At 41.4% G+C, this 18,020-nt stretch overlaps 1 protein-coding gene across 1 annotated transcript in view; it reads left to right on the top strand.

Moving 5' to 3' along the window:
- Positions 1 to 18,020, top strand: part of SMARCAD1 (SNF2 related chromatin remodeling ATPase with DExD box 1) — a 114,563-nt gene that overhangs the window by 72,778 nt on the left and 23,765 nt on the right. The window contains exons 10-15 of the mRNA XM_083179101.1: positions 8,256 to 8,458; positions 10,093 to 10,183; positions 11,179 to 11,278; positions 12,140 to 12,199; positions 12,286 to 12,361; positions 12,903 to 13,038. Of these exons, the coding sequence (XP_083035227.1) occupies positions 8,256 to 8,458; positions 10,093 to 10,183; positions 11,179 to 11,278; positions 12,140 to 12,199; positions 12,286 to 12,361; positions 12,903 to 13,038 (666 nt within the window). The remainder of the gene's footprint in view (positions 1 to 8,255; positions 8,459 to 10,092; positions 10,184 to 11,178; positions 11,279 to 12,139; positions 12,200 to 12,285; positions 12,362 to 12,902; positions 13,039 to 18,020) is intronic.

The following is an 18,020-nucleotide window of genomic DNA, read 5'->3' as shown; positions in this document are numbered from 1 at the left end:
GCACTAAATCCCAGACAATTTTTCCACTAACACCTACGAGGGAGGGGGGGCATTCTGGCGGTTCAATTCTTGAATCCTTCCCTTCATATACCCTAAACCTGTGAGTGTACCCTGAGATGCTTTCACACAGCTTATACATTTTTATGCCATACCTTGCCCTCTTACTGGGAAGGTACTGGCGGAATTTAACCCTTCCTTTAAAATGTATAAGGGACTCGTCTATGCAAATGAATTTATCTGGGATGTACATCTCTTCAAATTTGGCACTGAAATGATCAATGACCGGCCTGACTTTGAATAGCCGGTCAAAGGTGGGATCATCTCTGGGTGGGCACTGTGCATTATCGTTGTAATGCAAAAATTTAAGGATCGTCTCAAATCGAGCCCGGGGCATGGCCATACGGTAAAATGGGGTGCTGTACAGAACATCTGTACTCCAATATTGCCTAATTTCTGGCTTTTTTACTATGCCCATATGAAACACCAGACCCCAAAACGTCATCATCTCTACTGCATCTACAGGGGTCCACCTAGCAAATGATGACGTGGGGTTTTGAGCAATAAACTGCTGGGCATATAAATTAGTTTGGTCCACCATTAAATTTATAAAATCATCAGAGAAAAATAATTTGAAAAAGTCAATTTCTCTGAGACCTGTGGAATCAAATTGGATTCCTGGCATGGCCAAAAACTCAGGAACCTGGGGCTCAAAATTGTCTGGTGGTGGGGTCCATACGAGATCAATTATTGGGGGGTGGGTCTCAGCTGCTCTACGGGGGCGTCTTTGAGGGGGTCCCTCATCACCAGAGGAGGATGAGGGGGTCCCTCATCACCAGAGGAGGAAGAGGAGCTTAAGACGAATCCTTCAAATTCCCCGCTTGCATCACTGGCTGTGAGTCAGAGGCAAGCATGGCATATGCCTCCTCCGCTGAATACATTCTTCTGGATGACTGGGATGACATTTGGGATGACATTTGGGATGACATTTGGGATGCCATTTTTATTTTTGTGTTACTGGTAGTGAAATGTTTCAACACGTGTATAGTGTAGGGGGGGGGGTACAAACTTTATTTCAACCCGGGGGGTATGTAGTGTGTAGTGTGTATGTAGTGCAGAAAAAAAAAAATACTTTATACCAAAAAAAAAAATTGAAGGGGTTAAAAAAAAAAAAAAAAAAAGGTCCTGCGCCAAAAATTGAGCACAGATGTTGGTCAGTAACGTCCGTCACTGAACAGCGCTCAGAGGCAACAGGAATTTGATCAAAAAAAAAATAAAAATAGATCAACCCTGTGCCGAAAAAGATGATCAGTGATGTACGTCACTGATCAGCGCACAGTGGCCACAGGACACCCACAAAATCACAGTGTGTGTAAAAAAAAAAATTAAAAAAAGACCCCACAGCACCCACAAAAAAAAAAGGTGATCAGTGATGCGACACTGATTACCAGTGAGGGGCAGCAGGTGCACAACCTTTGGTGCAACTGACAGTGCAACTGGCAGGTATATATAAAAAAAAAAAACCTCTGCACCCCCAAAAAGTTGCTGACCACCTCAGATATAGTGATCAGCACAAAAGGCGGGGGCAGCAGACACAAAATTTAGCACTCTCTATCACTCTCTGTCACTATCTCTATCTCTCTATCTCTCACTATCTATCACTCTATGACACTGCAGCAGCAGCACTGACAGTTATATATATGAAAAATAACCCCTGCACCCCCAAAAAGTTGCTGGGGGTGCACAAAATGGGGGCAGCAGACACAAAATATAGCAGTCTCTATCACTCTCTGTCACTATCTCTCTCTATCTCTCACTATCTATCACTCTATGACACTGCAGCAGGTATATATATATATATATATATATATATATATATATATAAAAAAAAACCTGCGCCCCCAAAAAGTTGCTGATCAGTTAATTTATACTGATCAGCACAAAAGGGGGGGCAGCAGTCAGTTATATAAAAAATATATAGCACAATCTGTCACTATCTCTCTATCTCTCTCTCTCTCTATCTCTCTCTATCTCTCTCTATCTCTCTATCTATAACTCTATTACACTGCAGCAGCACAAAATATAGCACTCTCTGTCACTAGGCCTCTCTATCTCTCTCTATCTATCTATCTCTCTCTCTCTATCTCTCTATCTAATAACTCGCAGCAGCACAACACAGCACAGGATGTCACAATAAGAAGCAAGATCCAGGCAGTGATCAGGTAAGTATTTAGCAAGGTTCTGGTCAGTATATGGCGGCAGCTGGGCACGGTGACCGCACTGCACGCTATTCCAGACCGGAATGGCGTCTGCAGTGCAGTCACCGTTAGTTTAAACCCCCCTCCATGGCTGTGATTGGTCCGTCGGTCCGACGAACCAATCACGGCCTTTGGGGGCGGGCGGGGTGAGGTGGGGTGACACCAGTGTCACCCTTACACCCCGCGGTGATTGGTGCTGTACTTTACAGCACCAATCACCTCCGATCCCGTGTCACCGGCGAACGTTATTCGCCGGTGACACAGAAAACGCTGTGAATGGCTGTTCACACTGAACAGCCAATCACAGCGATCGCCGACGGGGGGGCGGCATCGCAGCCCCCCCTGGGCATGCAGGGACATGTCTGCTGTCAGGGACAGCAGACATCGTCCCTCTGTCACTGCGTCTCTAGACGCAGTGACAGTTTGAAGTCATGACGTATATATACGTCATGTGTCGGGAAGTACTTCCCGGCCATGACGTATATATACGTCAAATGTCGGGAAGGGGTTAACCTACCTGTTTAATTAACCTACCTGTTGAAACAACTATGGGTTACGGTTTGTTCCATGCTGAAATAAATTGTCTTCCATAATAAAGAAAACACAACAATGCAGCGCCTGAAAAGTTAAAAGAAAACTAGAAACTGATTAGATTGACTTTACATATATTCTTTATATATATATATTAAAATTGCTAATAAGAATACATTTACTAGACCAATACTTCAAGAGCAAATATAACACATAAAATAGCAATTGCATGTACTGGGTGGTACAAATGTGTACCACACTGGTGATTAAAAAGTATGCTGCACTAGTATACTGTCCGTTCCTTTGTAGGGAAAAAAGAGAAGTAGCGCTTATCAATGAGGAATTACCAATGTAAAAAACATTTATTACACATATAAAAATTTATATAAACATAATAGACAATAAGAATAAAAAATATATATTATAAAAACTCTCCTTGGCCCTCTCTGTGCCACTGTGCAGGAAATAATGATAGGATCCGTCCTATTTGTGCCGTTTTAGTAAAAGTCCCAATTGGACCGATGCAGTTCTTTTTAACAGAGATACAATTATGCTTTCCACTGGATTCAATTGAGCGTGATAGAAGATGGGTATAATTACCACTGGCTGTCCCTTAGGAGTCTTGTATCCATGTAGGATTGCTGAACAAGCTGTGATCTCCGCGAAGGGGGTGGGTGGAATCTTCTCCGCTTGGGAATCACAATATCTTGTGGAGAGCAAAGTAGATGGTCTCGGTATGCAGCTTTCTCCAAAAGTGGGGAGATGAAAGACGGCTGGTTGGATCCAAAACTGACACGGTGTGGCGATGACAGTGAGGGGCCTTGAGAGCAAGCAGAAATCCAAGGCGTTTCACTGCCTCTAGGGGCAAAAAAAGCTTGAAAAAAAGCTTTAAAAAGCTGCCCCTAGAGGCAGTGAAACGCGTTGGAATGCTGCTTGCTCTCAAGGCCCCTCACTGTCATCGCCACACCGTGTCAGTTTTGGATCCAACCAGCCGTCTTTCATCTCCCCACTTTTGGAGAAAGCTGCATACCGAGACCCATCTACTTTGCTCTCCACAAGATATTGTGATTCCCAAGCGGAGAAGATTCCACCCACCCCCTTCACGGAGATCACAGCTTGTTCAGCAATCCTACATGGATACAAGACTCCTAAGGGACAGCCAGTGGTAATTATACCCATCTTCTATCACGCTCAATTGAATCCAGTGGAAAGCATAATTGTATCTCTGTTCAAAAGAACTGCATCGGTCCAATTGGGACTTTTACTAAAACGGCACAAATAGGACGGATCCTATCATTATTTCCTGCACAGTGGCACATAGAGAGGGCCAAGGAGAGTTTTTAGAATATATATTTTTTATTCTTATTTTCTATTATGTTTATATAAATTTTTATATGTGTAATAAATGTTTTTTACATTGGTAATTCCTCATTGGTAAGCGCTACTTCTCTTTTTTCCCTTTATTCGTATATTTTAGGGACCCACTCAGTCCCTCTAAGTAGCAGCTTCACTTGACTCACATCCCATTAACAGCGCCCTTTGACCGCCCTAGGGCAGTCTTTTTCTTGTATCCGTTCCTTTGTAGACCTGGATATATAGTAGACTGGCTCAGGGCAGTTTATAGTTACCATCTCGGATATGGGGCTCAGGTAGTCCTGTAAGCCATAGGATTGAATGTCCTCCTTGAGACTGTGGCAGGTCTTCTGAGGCAAGAGTCCCTTTTATGATCCGGATGACAATAATGGTGTGTACACACGGGGGCGATTATAGCAAATATCACTGGAAATATGGTCGATGAGCGACTATATTGCCAGTGATTGGAGTGTGCACCAGCGATAAATCGCCGGGTGCGCGCTCCCGTTTTCAGCCGCTGAATGGTCGTTGGTCGGAGGAGCATGCTCCTCCGACCAGCGACTTCCACTGCCGGCAGTGTGACATTTTCATCTTCGACCATCTCTGGTCGCAGATGAAAACGGGACACTGAGCAATATGACTGCAGAGCAATATATTGCCAGCGATCATATTGGCCCATGTGTATGCACCTTCAGGCATGAAAATGCTGCTGTTTTTATCTCTGAGTGGAAAGTGTCCAATAACTCAACAGTCAGTCCAGGCTGGTTTGTGTAGTAGTACCCAAGATGGGCAAAGGTGTTGCAGCTTGTAAATCCTGGGGATCCAATCAGTTTCTAGTTTTCTTTTAACTTTTCAGGTGCTGCATTGTTGTGTTTTCTTTGTAATGATTTTCCATATTGGATTAGACCTGTTGTTTTTGCAGCAGCCAATTAGAGATAAACAGCTCACCCTCTGCGCCTAGAACTGTTCCTGTACCCCGATAGGGACATGGGGACAAAAACCCCACAACTGTCTTCCATAATAGTAGTGCTCTTAATGTATATTTATAAATTTTCCGCTCTCTCTACATGTTTTATATGGCCACAGTACTCCTTTGTGACTGATTTTATAATTGACATTTTTGGTAAGGGGAACTAGATATTTTATTCATTTGTGGTGCAGGCTTTTGCAGAGACACCTGAAAATTCTATGCATACATAATGTATATTTTTTTTATTTTTTCTCATTTTAATAGAGTTGAAAGCATTTGTTGCTACTTACTTTATAATTGTAAAACATTCTGTGTCAATCTGTCATTCTGTTTTGACATTAAGATGTTACTTCAACAACAAATAATTTAGGTCATGTTTGCAAAGAGGTTAATAAGTGCCTAACTGAAGTATGTGATAAATGATACACGTACTTGTCTTCATTTAATTTTCTCTAAGAATAATCCACCTTTTTATCTTGGCTTCCACTGACTATGTACAGAGCTAAGAACATCAAAACTATTCCCCACCTGTAAGGCTTAGATGTATAGAAAAGCTCTTAAGTAGTCTGTCAATCAAACATGTGGTGTAGCAGGTAGCCTGCGAGAAAGTGTTAGTTGAAGATTAATCTGCTTATGTATTTGTCGCAGCAGGCAATGTGTTGAAAGCAGTTATTAGAATTTTTTTTAGCTATATATATATATCTATCTATCTGCTGGTCATGGGTTTATGTTTACAGTATGTATTTAGGGCAAAAGGAAATTGATATGAAGAAAAAGTTAATTTGAGCGTATCTACCCCATCTGGCCAGGGTTGCCCTTTCCATGGGCCCCAGCTGAGGATGGAGGCACAGGTTGGCAATGTCACCTACTGCCGGTTGGTAGAATAACATAGTGGTACAGGTGGCATCTAGAAAAGGGCCCCACAGAACTACCTTTTTACATGTACAAGAGTCTTGCCAGAAGAAATGCTATTTGGCTTTGGTGAGTATTAGAACAGGTGTATGGTGGCGGCGTGACACAACCTGCTCTGCAGTCCTGACTATCTGTACGCTGCCTGCCTTCCATCTCTGCTAATTGGACATGCTAAACCCAAAGGCTACTGCCACATAGATCTTGTAACCGTGGTTGTGCGCCATTATTCTTCTCAATCGTGCCTATATTACCCTTACATTACCTTGTTACTGCTGCATGTCCCATAATGCAGCTCCAGAGCTTTATGCTGTGGCTGCTCCTCTGCTTCATATGGGCTATTAAGGTCCTGATTGGTCATTTTCTCTGTGATGATTTTCATGATGGAGGAGGTTAAGCAGAAGTTGGTCTGGTGAAGTGCAAATCTGGGCTCTTGTGCCAGCTGCTGTCACCGGGTGCCCATGTACAGTGAGCCTAATTATTCTTTTGTATGCTTTGCCGATGTTCAAGCAATGGAGCAATGATTAGCAGAGTGCCAATGTGCTGCAATCATACTGCACATGCACCAATGTGTTTTTGTGATAGTTTTCACACAGTGATTGGGAAGAAAGGACCAGTTGGGACCGTTTGGTGGAGGTAAATGGTAGTGGTGGCAAAAACATGTCATGCCTGTTTTCAGAGAGTTTATCTGCCTTCAGCTGTGATTATGTATGTAGTGAAACAATAGTACCAGTGTCGCTACTACAGTAACCAATATGTGTAGTCCTGACCCTACTGGAGCAGTCCTCATTTAGGGTGTAGGTGCTGCTTATGTGAAGTTGATGGCTTCAGGGGTGTCTCTAAGGTTCACTTGTGATGTTTAGCAATTCTGTAGCCTGTAAATTTGTAGATGCATAGGCATTAGCTCAATGGTTCCCAAACTTTCTTGAATCACGGTGCCAGAGAATATCAGCATTGTTTTCACCAAATCCATAAGATATAAGTTTTTTATTGATATGTTTAGAAATAAGTATTACATTTTGTAAATTGTGCAAGCCTGCTATCCTTAGGTGCAGTTATGTGGTGGTGTACTTCTAATCGTCCACATGTGTTATGATTGGCAGCCATTACGCACTGGGTTTGCCCATCACTTTGACCATAAATAATTTATATTTATATTGGATCAGCAACCTGAGGCACCCCTACAAGAGCCTCTAGTCTAGGCAGATCATTTGCGATCTGCTACATTAGCGTGCAAATATGAACTAGGACCCACTGACTGTTGGTGCCCATCTGCTGACTGTAATGTATAGAGCAGTGGTTCCCAAACTGTGTGCCGTGGCTCCCTGGGGTGCCTTGGGACACTTGCAGGGGTGCCCCGGCCTGGTGGTCCAGGACCAATTCAAATTATTTATGGTTATTTTTTTATGGTCGAAACCAGTGCTGGTGGCTGCCAATCATAAAATGTGTACAAACAGAAGCAAATCATGCCCTTTACCACATAACTGACCAGAAGGTTCGCATATGAACCCAACTAATTTGTTATGTCTGTTATATTTATTCTGCTTTTATTCCTTTGACCTAGGGGTGCCGTGAGAAAATTCTGGTACTGTAGGGGTGCCTTGATTCAAAAAAGATTGGGAACCCCTGGTATAGAGTGTGTTGTGCAAGCTGTACTTTACTGTAATATAGCCACATACAAACTGTAATGTGTGGTGGGGGGGAAACATAGTGAAGAGTTAATATTGTGGGAGGGTGCCAGTTCCTTACTTTGTCAGGTGCGCTGTGATTCCTAGACCTATCCGTGTCCAGCATGTCTTTTTTTTTCCTCCATTTTTTTTTTAAATTAGTACCACATAGTCAACTTTATTATATCATGTACAGTGAATCTTGGTAGCTTTAAATGGATTTCTTACCACTTACCTGACAATGTATGTGATGACTATTATTGTCTTCCCATTTTTAGTAGAGCTCACAAATACATTTTGTAGTTCTATACATACATCATACACTATGAAATGAAATAGATGATTTTACAATCATTTTGCTAACAAAGGTATGCACATACTGGTTTTCACCAGTAAAATATATATATATATATCTATATATATATATATAGATATATAGATATATATCTATATATATATATATATCTATATATATATATATATATCTATATATATATCTATATATATATATATATATATATATATAGATATATATATATATATATCCTGCTTGTTTATATTTCTTTGCAGTTTACCAAAGTAAGCAACATGAATAGTCTATCAATAGATCTGATTTGGGACTGTAAAATATTGATTAAAGAAAGAGACGTGGTCTTGAGACTTATGAACAAATGTGAGCAGATTTCAAAGAACTTGACAAAGGAGGTGACCCGTATCACGGATGATGGGGAGAGTGGCTGGAATGTAGATCAGCCTTCTATCTTGGCCGAGAGGTACGTCCATACATTGTGATTTGCTGATAATGCCTTAGATTTTCATTGGAAACTGTATGTAAAGTATGTGTGAGTTATTGGGATATCTTCTCTGCTTTATCAACCCTGAATGTAATATATACACATACTGTTTTGCAAACATTCTATTCATTGTTTATATTGTTTGACTCTTGATTTGTTTATATACATCCTGTATGTTAATGTATATTTTGCATGTTCCATTTTGTTGAAAAATAAAGTGATTAAAATAAATACATTACTTTAATAATTTACAATTCTAAACCACCCAAAGCTGTAGTCCACCAATCTATAAGAACAGCGATGGGCAACCTGTGGCTCTTCATCTATTCACATGCAGCTCCCAACACTGACTGGCTCTAAATATCCGACCTTGTGAACAGTGTACCAGATAGTGGGGGTTATTCAGACCTGATCACATGGCTTTGAATTTGCAGGCCGGGCGATTATTGATGGACTGCGCATCGTACATCTCGCAGTATGCATACGCAAGGCCATCCTGTGATAAAATTCAGCGCTTTTTTTTCCACTGGAAAGCAAACTGGTACTTTAGGGGTTATTCAGACCTTGTTGGGCTGCGGTTTCCTAGGCCGGGGGCGATTATCGAACGACTGCGCATATGTACACAAAGCCACCCAGTGATAAAATCCAGCAACTTTTTTAAATTGCAAGCCGTTCGCAAGTTGATTGGCAGGAAGTCGGTGTTTGTAGGCGTCACCCGGTCATTTTTTGGGAGTGTCATGGAAAACGCAGGCATGCCCAAGCATTTTCAAGTAGGGTATGTGACGTCAGCTCCAGCTATCAGCCAGTTTTTCTCTCACTGAGATGGTGAGTGGTGGTGAATGGATTTGCAGCTAATCGCAGATTTCACTCTGGCCGGGTGGCGTTTACCCGATTACAGGGCTCTATAAATTAGTAGCCCAACGATCCGGTCTGAATAACCCCCAATGTGCTAACTAGTTGACTTCAGCAGGGCAACGGTGTACCCATTCTCTCCCCTCCAGTGTGTCCTAAAACTAGCAGCCGTGAAAGTCAGCAAGGCTAAGCATGCAGCCATCTCAGATTCCTACCTTTTGTCCGTCTGCCAGATAGACCAAGTGTTAAGTTGGTCCCTGTGACTAGTTCCGTTTTTATAAGAGACTTCTGTGGGTCCTAGGATTTATAACACTGATTACAGGATCCCCCTTACATACTAAGCTCATTACAATTAAGGGTACAGAGACACATGAAGGGCTGCAATGACAATATAAAGGGCTGTTGTAGTGGCACGGGGAAGCTGGAGTGACACAACGGGCAACTGGAATGACACCTGTGGTTGCTCTGGTGCTGCAGTGTATGTTTATTATGTGTATCTGCCTTTTTCAATGGTTTTTATACCATGGGCAGCATGGCCTAGTGGACAAAAGGCAATGTCCAATTTTTGGCACATGAATGATGGCTCTTGGGCATATTTTTTTGTCTTTGACTGGTTGGCCACCCCTGCATTAGAAGGTCTGACTACAAAACATTGTGCAGTTGAAAGAAGAAAAATCTATCCAGACTATTTTCTAGTAAGAAGTCTAATCTCCTTTTTCAATCTATTTCTAGATTCTGCTAATATTTATTTTATTTTACAGCCTGGTACTCAAACCCTACCAGAAGATTGGCTTAAATTGGTTAGCACTGCTGCACAAGCATAATGTCAGTGGGATTTTGGCAGATGAGATGGTAAGTGTTCTATTGTAGCCATCAACTACTTATTTTTCATGTTACTATAAGTGATCCGGGTTGTGTTATGTAGGGTACACACCAGGACGACCCGCTCACGGTGACGCGGGGGGGGGGGGGCACGACCCGCTCACGATGTGCACCGTGAGCGGGTCCGATCCGATGGCGACCCGCACCCGGCTGTATGGTCGTCATTGAGATCCTACCTGCAGCAGGTAGGATCTCAATAACGACCGACCGACCCGCGGGACCGCGCATCGGGTCGCTATCGGTCCACACCAGGACAGAAAAGGGCCCAATCAGCACACAATCTACATCCAATTGGTCGGAATTGGATCTAGATTGAGGGGATCGGGCCCTAGTCGTCCTGGTGTGTACCCCGCATTAGGCTCTTAGCTTAAGTTGCTAACAAATTATTAAGCAATTGAAAAGTAAACAACCATCAGGTGTTACTTATCATTTTTTTTTTTATTGTATTATGTATTCAATTGACCTTGAGAAATGTGTTTTTTTTATTTTTTTGAGTCTCCCATATCTGGAGTTCCAAAGAACCCCAAAATGCTCCGAACGCTACGGCAACTTTACCTGACTGCCTTGAACACCTGATGTTCTATTGTGGTTAGAGTCTGATGCTTCCGATGCAGAGAGCCTCTCGGCTGCAGTGTATCTGCAGACACTGGATGAGTGAGTTATGCTAGTGGCCCAGGGACATTACCACACCATAGAAGAGGCAACTTTTCTATTTGCACTTCCCTGTAAAAATTATGAACATTTTCAAAAATAAGGCAAAATCCAAAAATATTCCAAAATAACTATATATCTGAAATTATAAATGCTTCTGTCCCAAGCATTTCTATATGGTAGACTCAACCTATATAAAAATTAAAATCTTCAACTTCATGTGTGAATAGAATAGTTTGAAATAATGCTTTAAGTTTTTGGAGGATTAATGCCACTGTAACCTTTCATTAATTGGCTTTTTTTTTTTAATACAGGGTTTAGGAAAAACTGTTCAAGCCATAGCATTCCTTGCATATCTTTACTTAAATGGAGATAGAGGACCACATCTTGTAGTTGTTCCTGCCTCAACATTGGGTTAGTAGAAACTTTGTGAAAATAATCTGAAGTGGACCAGCATGAGCTCCCAGTCCTCTCAACTGACCCTTCAGTACAAGCTGTAAAACATTAAGGGGTTTATGTACTAAGCCTTCAGGAGAGAGAGAGAGCTCCGAACTGCTATGTTACTGCCATGTTACAGGAGCTGATTACTTGCTGCTTTCTCTCGCCAAGTGATCACTGTAACAGCTCTGGTTTTAGTGCTAGATTTAGCTGTATATTGTACAAAATATTGGTCTGCTGTAAAAGAAAACGCAGAGTGTTTTGTGTGTCCCTGCGAATGCGAGCGCCTGGCCATCATCAGTGGAGTTTCTCCATCTGATGTGCTGCACATGAGATAGGCGACACTACATCTACATCTTCTGTATCTCCACTTGTGAAATGGAGGGCATGGCATAATGGCAATATGTTACAGAGGGGGAGTGATCAGCTTTTACACAAAATCAGAATAGATCCGATCCTTTGCATTTTATCCTTAATGAACCCAAGGTGTCTGATTGATGATAGAGGAATATAGCTTTAAAAGGCTGGCTATAGGTTGCATAAATGTGCATTTTGGATAATATGATTTCCATGGTTGTATACTGCTCGGCAGTTAAATGTTGTATATTTTGTATTAAGTTTTCATCATGTATCCCTTGGAATGTATCTTCCCTTCCCCTTCCCCTCTTCTCTATTTTTTTGTACCCCTTCTTGTACATTCTGGAAACTATGGTTTCCGGAATAATTTGGATAACAGATATCCCTAAGGGATACTTAACTTGTATTTTGAGTTATTTAATATTACTGAAATTCTGTTTTGTACAGTCCACTGCTGAATAGTTTTGCTTGGATTCACAGATAACTGGATTCGAGAGTTCAATCAGTGGTGCCCAGATATGAACATCTTGTTATACTATGGTAAAAAAAATTGATTATTTAAATAATTTATTCAATGTATGTTTGTTTTTTAAGCATTAATGTGTCTTTATTTTCTCTATTTGAAGGTTCTCAAGAAGAAAGAAAACACTTACGCTACGACATCCTTAATAAAGTTGTAGAATTTTATGTAATTGTCACAACGTAAGTATTCTTAGATGTCTGACTATTGACCTCTTGTGGCAGACTTGGGAAATTGCAGTGTTCTTAATTCCAGAGTCAACGCTAAGCTTTTTAAAATAATTTTTGAAGTGAAAATTTACAGCAGATACTCTTGAGCTGCGTACACACGTACAGATTTTTCTGTCTGATCTATCTGGAGGGAACAAAAACCTGGAAATGTATTGGAGCAAATGACCATCAAAAAATTGTTCCCAAACGCTTGAAAACAGACAGTGATCAGTCAGACAAATTGTTTAACAAATTTATCAAAGCATATATATTTTTTTCTGTTTTCCAGCATTTGGGTGGACATTTTTGATTGTCATATGCTCCCATACATTTCCAGGTTTTTGTTCCCACCAGATAGATCAGACAGAAACCTCTTTTTTTTTTTTACCTCTGTGTTTGTGTGTTAATACCTAGTCTCATTTAATTACTGCTTTATTCTAAATTGTAAAGTGCAATGAAATATGCTGGCACTATATAAATAAACAACACTACTAAAATCTTTTTTTTTTTTCAGTTACAATTGTGCAATCAGCAATGCAGAAGACCGCAGTTTATTCAGACGTATGAAGCTAAGTTATGCTGTATTTGATGAAGGCCACATGCTCAAGAATATGAGTGCCATTCGGTATCAGCACCTTATGACTTTAAATGTAAGTTTCACCCAAGAGGCATACCTCCTAGGGAGAATTGTTTGCAGTGCTTAAATAGCGGATAATAGCTCTTGATTAAACATGTAAGGTCATTCCTTGCAGTTAATAAATTCTTTAATATAACAAATCTGAACTTGTATGCACAGTAAGTGTTCAGATGTGCAGTCATTTGCACTATTTTGACAAAAGCAGTTTGGAGTTGGCCACTTTACAACTATTCCATAACAATAAATCAATGTCAAAAGCTGCCCTAACTTGAAGCTATTCTAAACTATTGCATGAGAATGAATTGACTAAAATTAGCACTGATAGAATACTGAATATGCATAAACATTGATCTCTGCTATGAATTTAGAATCCAAATCTGCTTTATTGGCCATGTATACTCACGTATACTAGGAGAGGGGGAAAAAATATAAGATACATTACAATTATATTAGACAAGTCACTTGCTAAGATTAGGCATGTTATGCATTGTTCAGTTGATGGACAGCTATTGGGAAGAAGCTTTAAGCGGCTATGGTCGACTTTGCAGGGATGAACCTATAGCGTCTGCCTGATGAGAGCAATCTTCCCTCTGCATTTCTTGACCCTGGCTAGAGGGGAGGACAGCCCAAATTATCTCTTCTGCCATCCTCGCCACCCTTTGCATCATCAACTGTCATTCTCTTTGGGCCCTCAGTACCAGATTGTGATGGAGGAGTTTAGGACAGACTGTACGATGGCATTGTAGAAGATGAGCAGCAGCTCCGGCAGGATGTTGAATTTTCTAAGTTGCCTTAGTGGTTATGTTGGATCCCCATTTGAAGTCTCAGGAAATTTTTTTTACCCTGGAATTTGAAGGACCCACGACACCAATTTATTACTAGCGGGTGCATGAAGTTTGGTTTCATTATGTAGTCCACCACCATTTTAACCGTTTTGAGGAGGTTAAGGGGCCAGCTACTTGAATGCTTTCATGCAGAGGTCGTAACTTTCATTGAATTGAAAATTCAATGGAGTCATCTGCCTCCGGGCTCCTGCTCCAAAGGGGGCACCTTTTTTCCTTTCGAGTTTGAATCCGTTAATGAAAGCAATCGATATCACTTCTGTGTCTGAATCCCCCTCCTAATAAAATTTTTGCAAGTGTCACACCCTGTGTTAGAACCCATGACCTGTTTTACTGGAGGTAAACACCTTACTGATTGAGCTATTTGAGGGGCACCAATATTTATCTTGTGTCTGGGCAGCTGGGACAAACTTACTCCACTGCTTTCATGGCCACTGATGTTCGTGCTATCGACCTGTAGTCATTAAGGTCTTTCGCAGTTGAGTTCTTTGGAACCGGCACAATAGTTGAGCATTTGAAGCAGGAAGGAGACCTTACACATTTCCATTGAGATCTTGAAGATGGGGGCAAGCTGCATAGCACACGTCTTTAGGGCAGATGGCTACACTTTGTCTGGGCCTGCAGCTTTTCTAGGTTTGACCCTATTGCACATACCTTCTACCTCCTTCTTGGTCCACCCGTAGAGCTTAGGAGTGACATCCAGGGTGGGGAGAGGGGTGCAGTAGAAGTTTTTCAGCTAGTTTCTAGTGCATGACAGTGGGGCTTCCAGATTTCTTGTAGCTGGTAATGGTTTGCATGCCTCTCCAGACTGACGCGGGTCCTTGGTTGAGAGGTTGTTCGTCAGCTTGTTGGAAAATTGAGAATGGAGAAAATGGAGTTTCTGCCCAATTTGTACATTGCTGTAGGCCTCCTCCTTGGCCCGACTGAGCTTCCTGAGCTGACTGATGAACCATGGCTTGTTGTTGAAGGTGCAGGCTGGTTTGTTTGGCACACACATGTCCTTGCAGAAGCTGATGTAGGATGTCATTATGTCGGTCAATTTGTCTAGGTCAGAAGCTAAAGTTTCAAAGACCTTCAGGCCTGGAGCTTCTGTTTTGGCTTTTACAGCTTTTGACAGACCTGACTACAGGATTTACCTTCAATAGCTTCTGGATGTTTTTTGGAAGAAAGTGGACTATGCAATAGCCAGACAGTCCCAAGTCTGAGTGGGGAATAGACTTGATAGGGGTGTAGCAGTGGTCTAAAGTTCGCCCTCCCTGGTGTGGCATTTGACGTGCTGCTTGTACTTTGGTAGCTCATGGCTCAGGTTGGCGCTATTGAAGTCTCTCAGCAATGTAAGCAGTGAGTCCAGATGTTTACTCCCAGGAGTAAAACTGGTTGCATTTAATGATGAGCATCTCCAGTTGTGGGCTACATGATTTGCTTAGTCTTTATTTTGGGGCACGCCATTCATTTATGAAGAAGCAGATGCCTCCGCCTCTAGATTTACAAGTGAGCTCCATGTTGCGGTTAGCCCTGAAAAGGCCATAGCCTGGCAGTGTCACCGATAAGTCAGCAATAAGGTTGTCAATACACCTCTGTGAAGCATAGGATGGAAGACCCAGCAGTGCCTGACCTTGTGTTATATATGAGCAGGGACAGCTCATCCATCTTGTACAAAATTTGCAAAGGGGCAATCAAAGTAGCTAAAAGGGATTATGAAAAGCGCATAGCCACTGAAAGTAAAACTAACCCCAAGAAGTTTTTCAAATACATAAATAGTAAACGTATAATTAAGGACAACATAGGCCCACTAACCGATATCAATGGAAAAAGTTTTACGGAGGACAAGGGAAAAGCAGAACTGTTAAATGAGTTCTTCTCATCAGTGTTTATTAAGGGAGAGCAGACTGTGGAACGCACACATACCACAAATGGGATGAACAAGCCGGACCTCAATATTGAATTCTCTACCGAGGAAATAATAATGAGGCTCAGCAAAAATCAAGACAAATAAATCACCTGGGCCCGATGGGATTTATCCTAGGGTACTAATGGAATTAAGGGAGGAATTAGCTTCCCCTCTACATTATATCTTTGATAATTCACTATCATCAGGAAAGGTACCAAAAGACTGGAGAATAGCAGAGGTAGTGCCATTATTCAAAAAAGGAGGATCCTGCTAATTACAGACCTGTTAGTTTAACATCAATAGTGGGTAAACTATTTGAAGGTCTAAATATTTCTGGATACCATCTCTTAAAAATCCTTCATAGTTTACTCAGTAATAACCAGCATGGGTTCGTGAAAAATCGTTCATGCCAAACTAATCTACTTGGTTTCTATGAAGAGGTTAGCAAAAACCTTGGTAATGGAAACGTTGTAGATGTGATTTTCCTAGATTTTGCTAAAGCCTTCGACACAGTACCACACAAGAGGTTGATAAATAAAATAGAGGACATGGGATTAGGGGCAAATATCTGTAGATGGGTAAGGAACTGGCTGTGTAATAGAGAACAAAGAGTGGTCGTGAACAGTGCCATATCAAATATGATACCAGTACTAAGTGGAGTGCCGCAGGGTTCAGTTCTTGGGCCCATTTTGTTTAACATTTTTATGAACGATATTGGGATGGGGTTACTCAGCAATTTATCCATCTTTGCGGACTATGCAAAACTGAGCAGAGTTATTAAATCATCAGAAGATGTCACCACGCTTCAAAATGATCTTGACAATCTAGATAAGTGGGCAAAAAAGTGGAAGATGAGATTAAATGTGAAGAAATGCAAGGTCATGCACCTTGGGAGACATAACCAGTGTGCTAGTTATAACCTAAGCGGGGATGAATTGGGTAAATCAGTACTCGAAAAGGATCTAGGAGTCCAAATAGACAACAAACTGGGGTGTAGTGCTCAATGTAATATAGCAACAAAAAAGGCCAACAAAATTCTAGCATGTATTAAAAGGGGCATGGAAACTAGGGACTCAAAAGTAATTATGCCTCTGTACAAATCATTGGTTAGACCACACCTCGAATACGCAGTGCAGTTCTGGGCCCCGCACTATAAAAAGCACATCATAGAATTGGAAAAAATCCAAAGAAGAGCAACAAAGCTTATTAGGGGAATGGAGTATTTAAGCTATGAGGAAAGCTTAAACAATTTGGGACTATTTACACTAGAAAAAAGATGTTTAAGGGGGATATGCTCAACATGTATAAATATTATAGGGGCCAATATAAGGAACTGTCAAACACCCTTTTTTCTACTAGAAAGGAATCTAGGACGCGAGGACACGAGTTTAGATTAGAAGAAAAAAGATTTTGTTCATCTAGAAGAAAAAAATTATTTAGTCAGAGCAGTCAAACTCTCTTCCTGAAGAAGTGGTGTCAGCAGACACTATAAATACGTTTAAAATAAGGTTGGATAAACATTTATTGGTTAAAAACATCCATGGATATGAATAAGTAACATAATCTGTCTTTAAAATATCAGAACATACTATACAACAAGGGATAAGCTACTATAAACATAGGTTGAACTAGATGGACGCAAGTCTTTATTCAGCCTCACCTACTATGTAACTATGTAAGGGATCGGTTGTTCGATAGTAGGATTGCTGGGAGTGCAGATCTGTGGCTTCTGCGTCTCCACTTGACTAGGGCCCTAGCATGGCAGCCCCTCTTGCATATCCCATGCCTTTTTAAAAAGGGGAATAATAATTGCAACAGATGTGTTCTCATACAAGGAGCCTCGGTCAGCCGCGTGAAACAAGATGACTGGTGCAAGTAGCTAGCAGCGGTGTTACAATTCGCTGCTCATCGCATATGTACTAACATATGCGATGAGCAATGCAAAGGGCAGCCCTCCCGATAAGAGCTGCCCTTTGCGATTCATGAAGCTGCCTGAACTTCCTCGTTTCTAACAGGGTAGTCCATCATTGCAGACGCAGAGAAGCTGGCGGCAGCGGGGTATGCTTGGAGGTATCTGTACCGGATCTCTCACACAGCAACGCTGTGCAGAGAAGCCCATAGACTTCTATGGAGTTATGCCAGATAGAGCTGGTGTAACCCCTGCAATGAAGGTAGATACTGTATGAGACAGGTAGTGTGGCACTCACAGGGAATAAATGTACTCAGCCAGCGGTCATATCTTCAACGTTTTGTGATCGAATT

This window comes from Crinia signifera, chromosome 1, assembly GCF_055691185.1.
Source record: "Crinia signifera chromosome 1, ASM5569118v1, whole genome shotgun sequence".
NCBI classification, from domain to species: Eukaryota; Metazoa; Chordata; class Amphibia; order Anura; family Myobatrachidae; genus Crinia; species Crinia signifera.
This window is presented reverse-complemented; position numbering and strand designations above follow the sequence as displayed.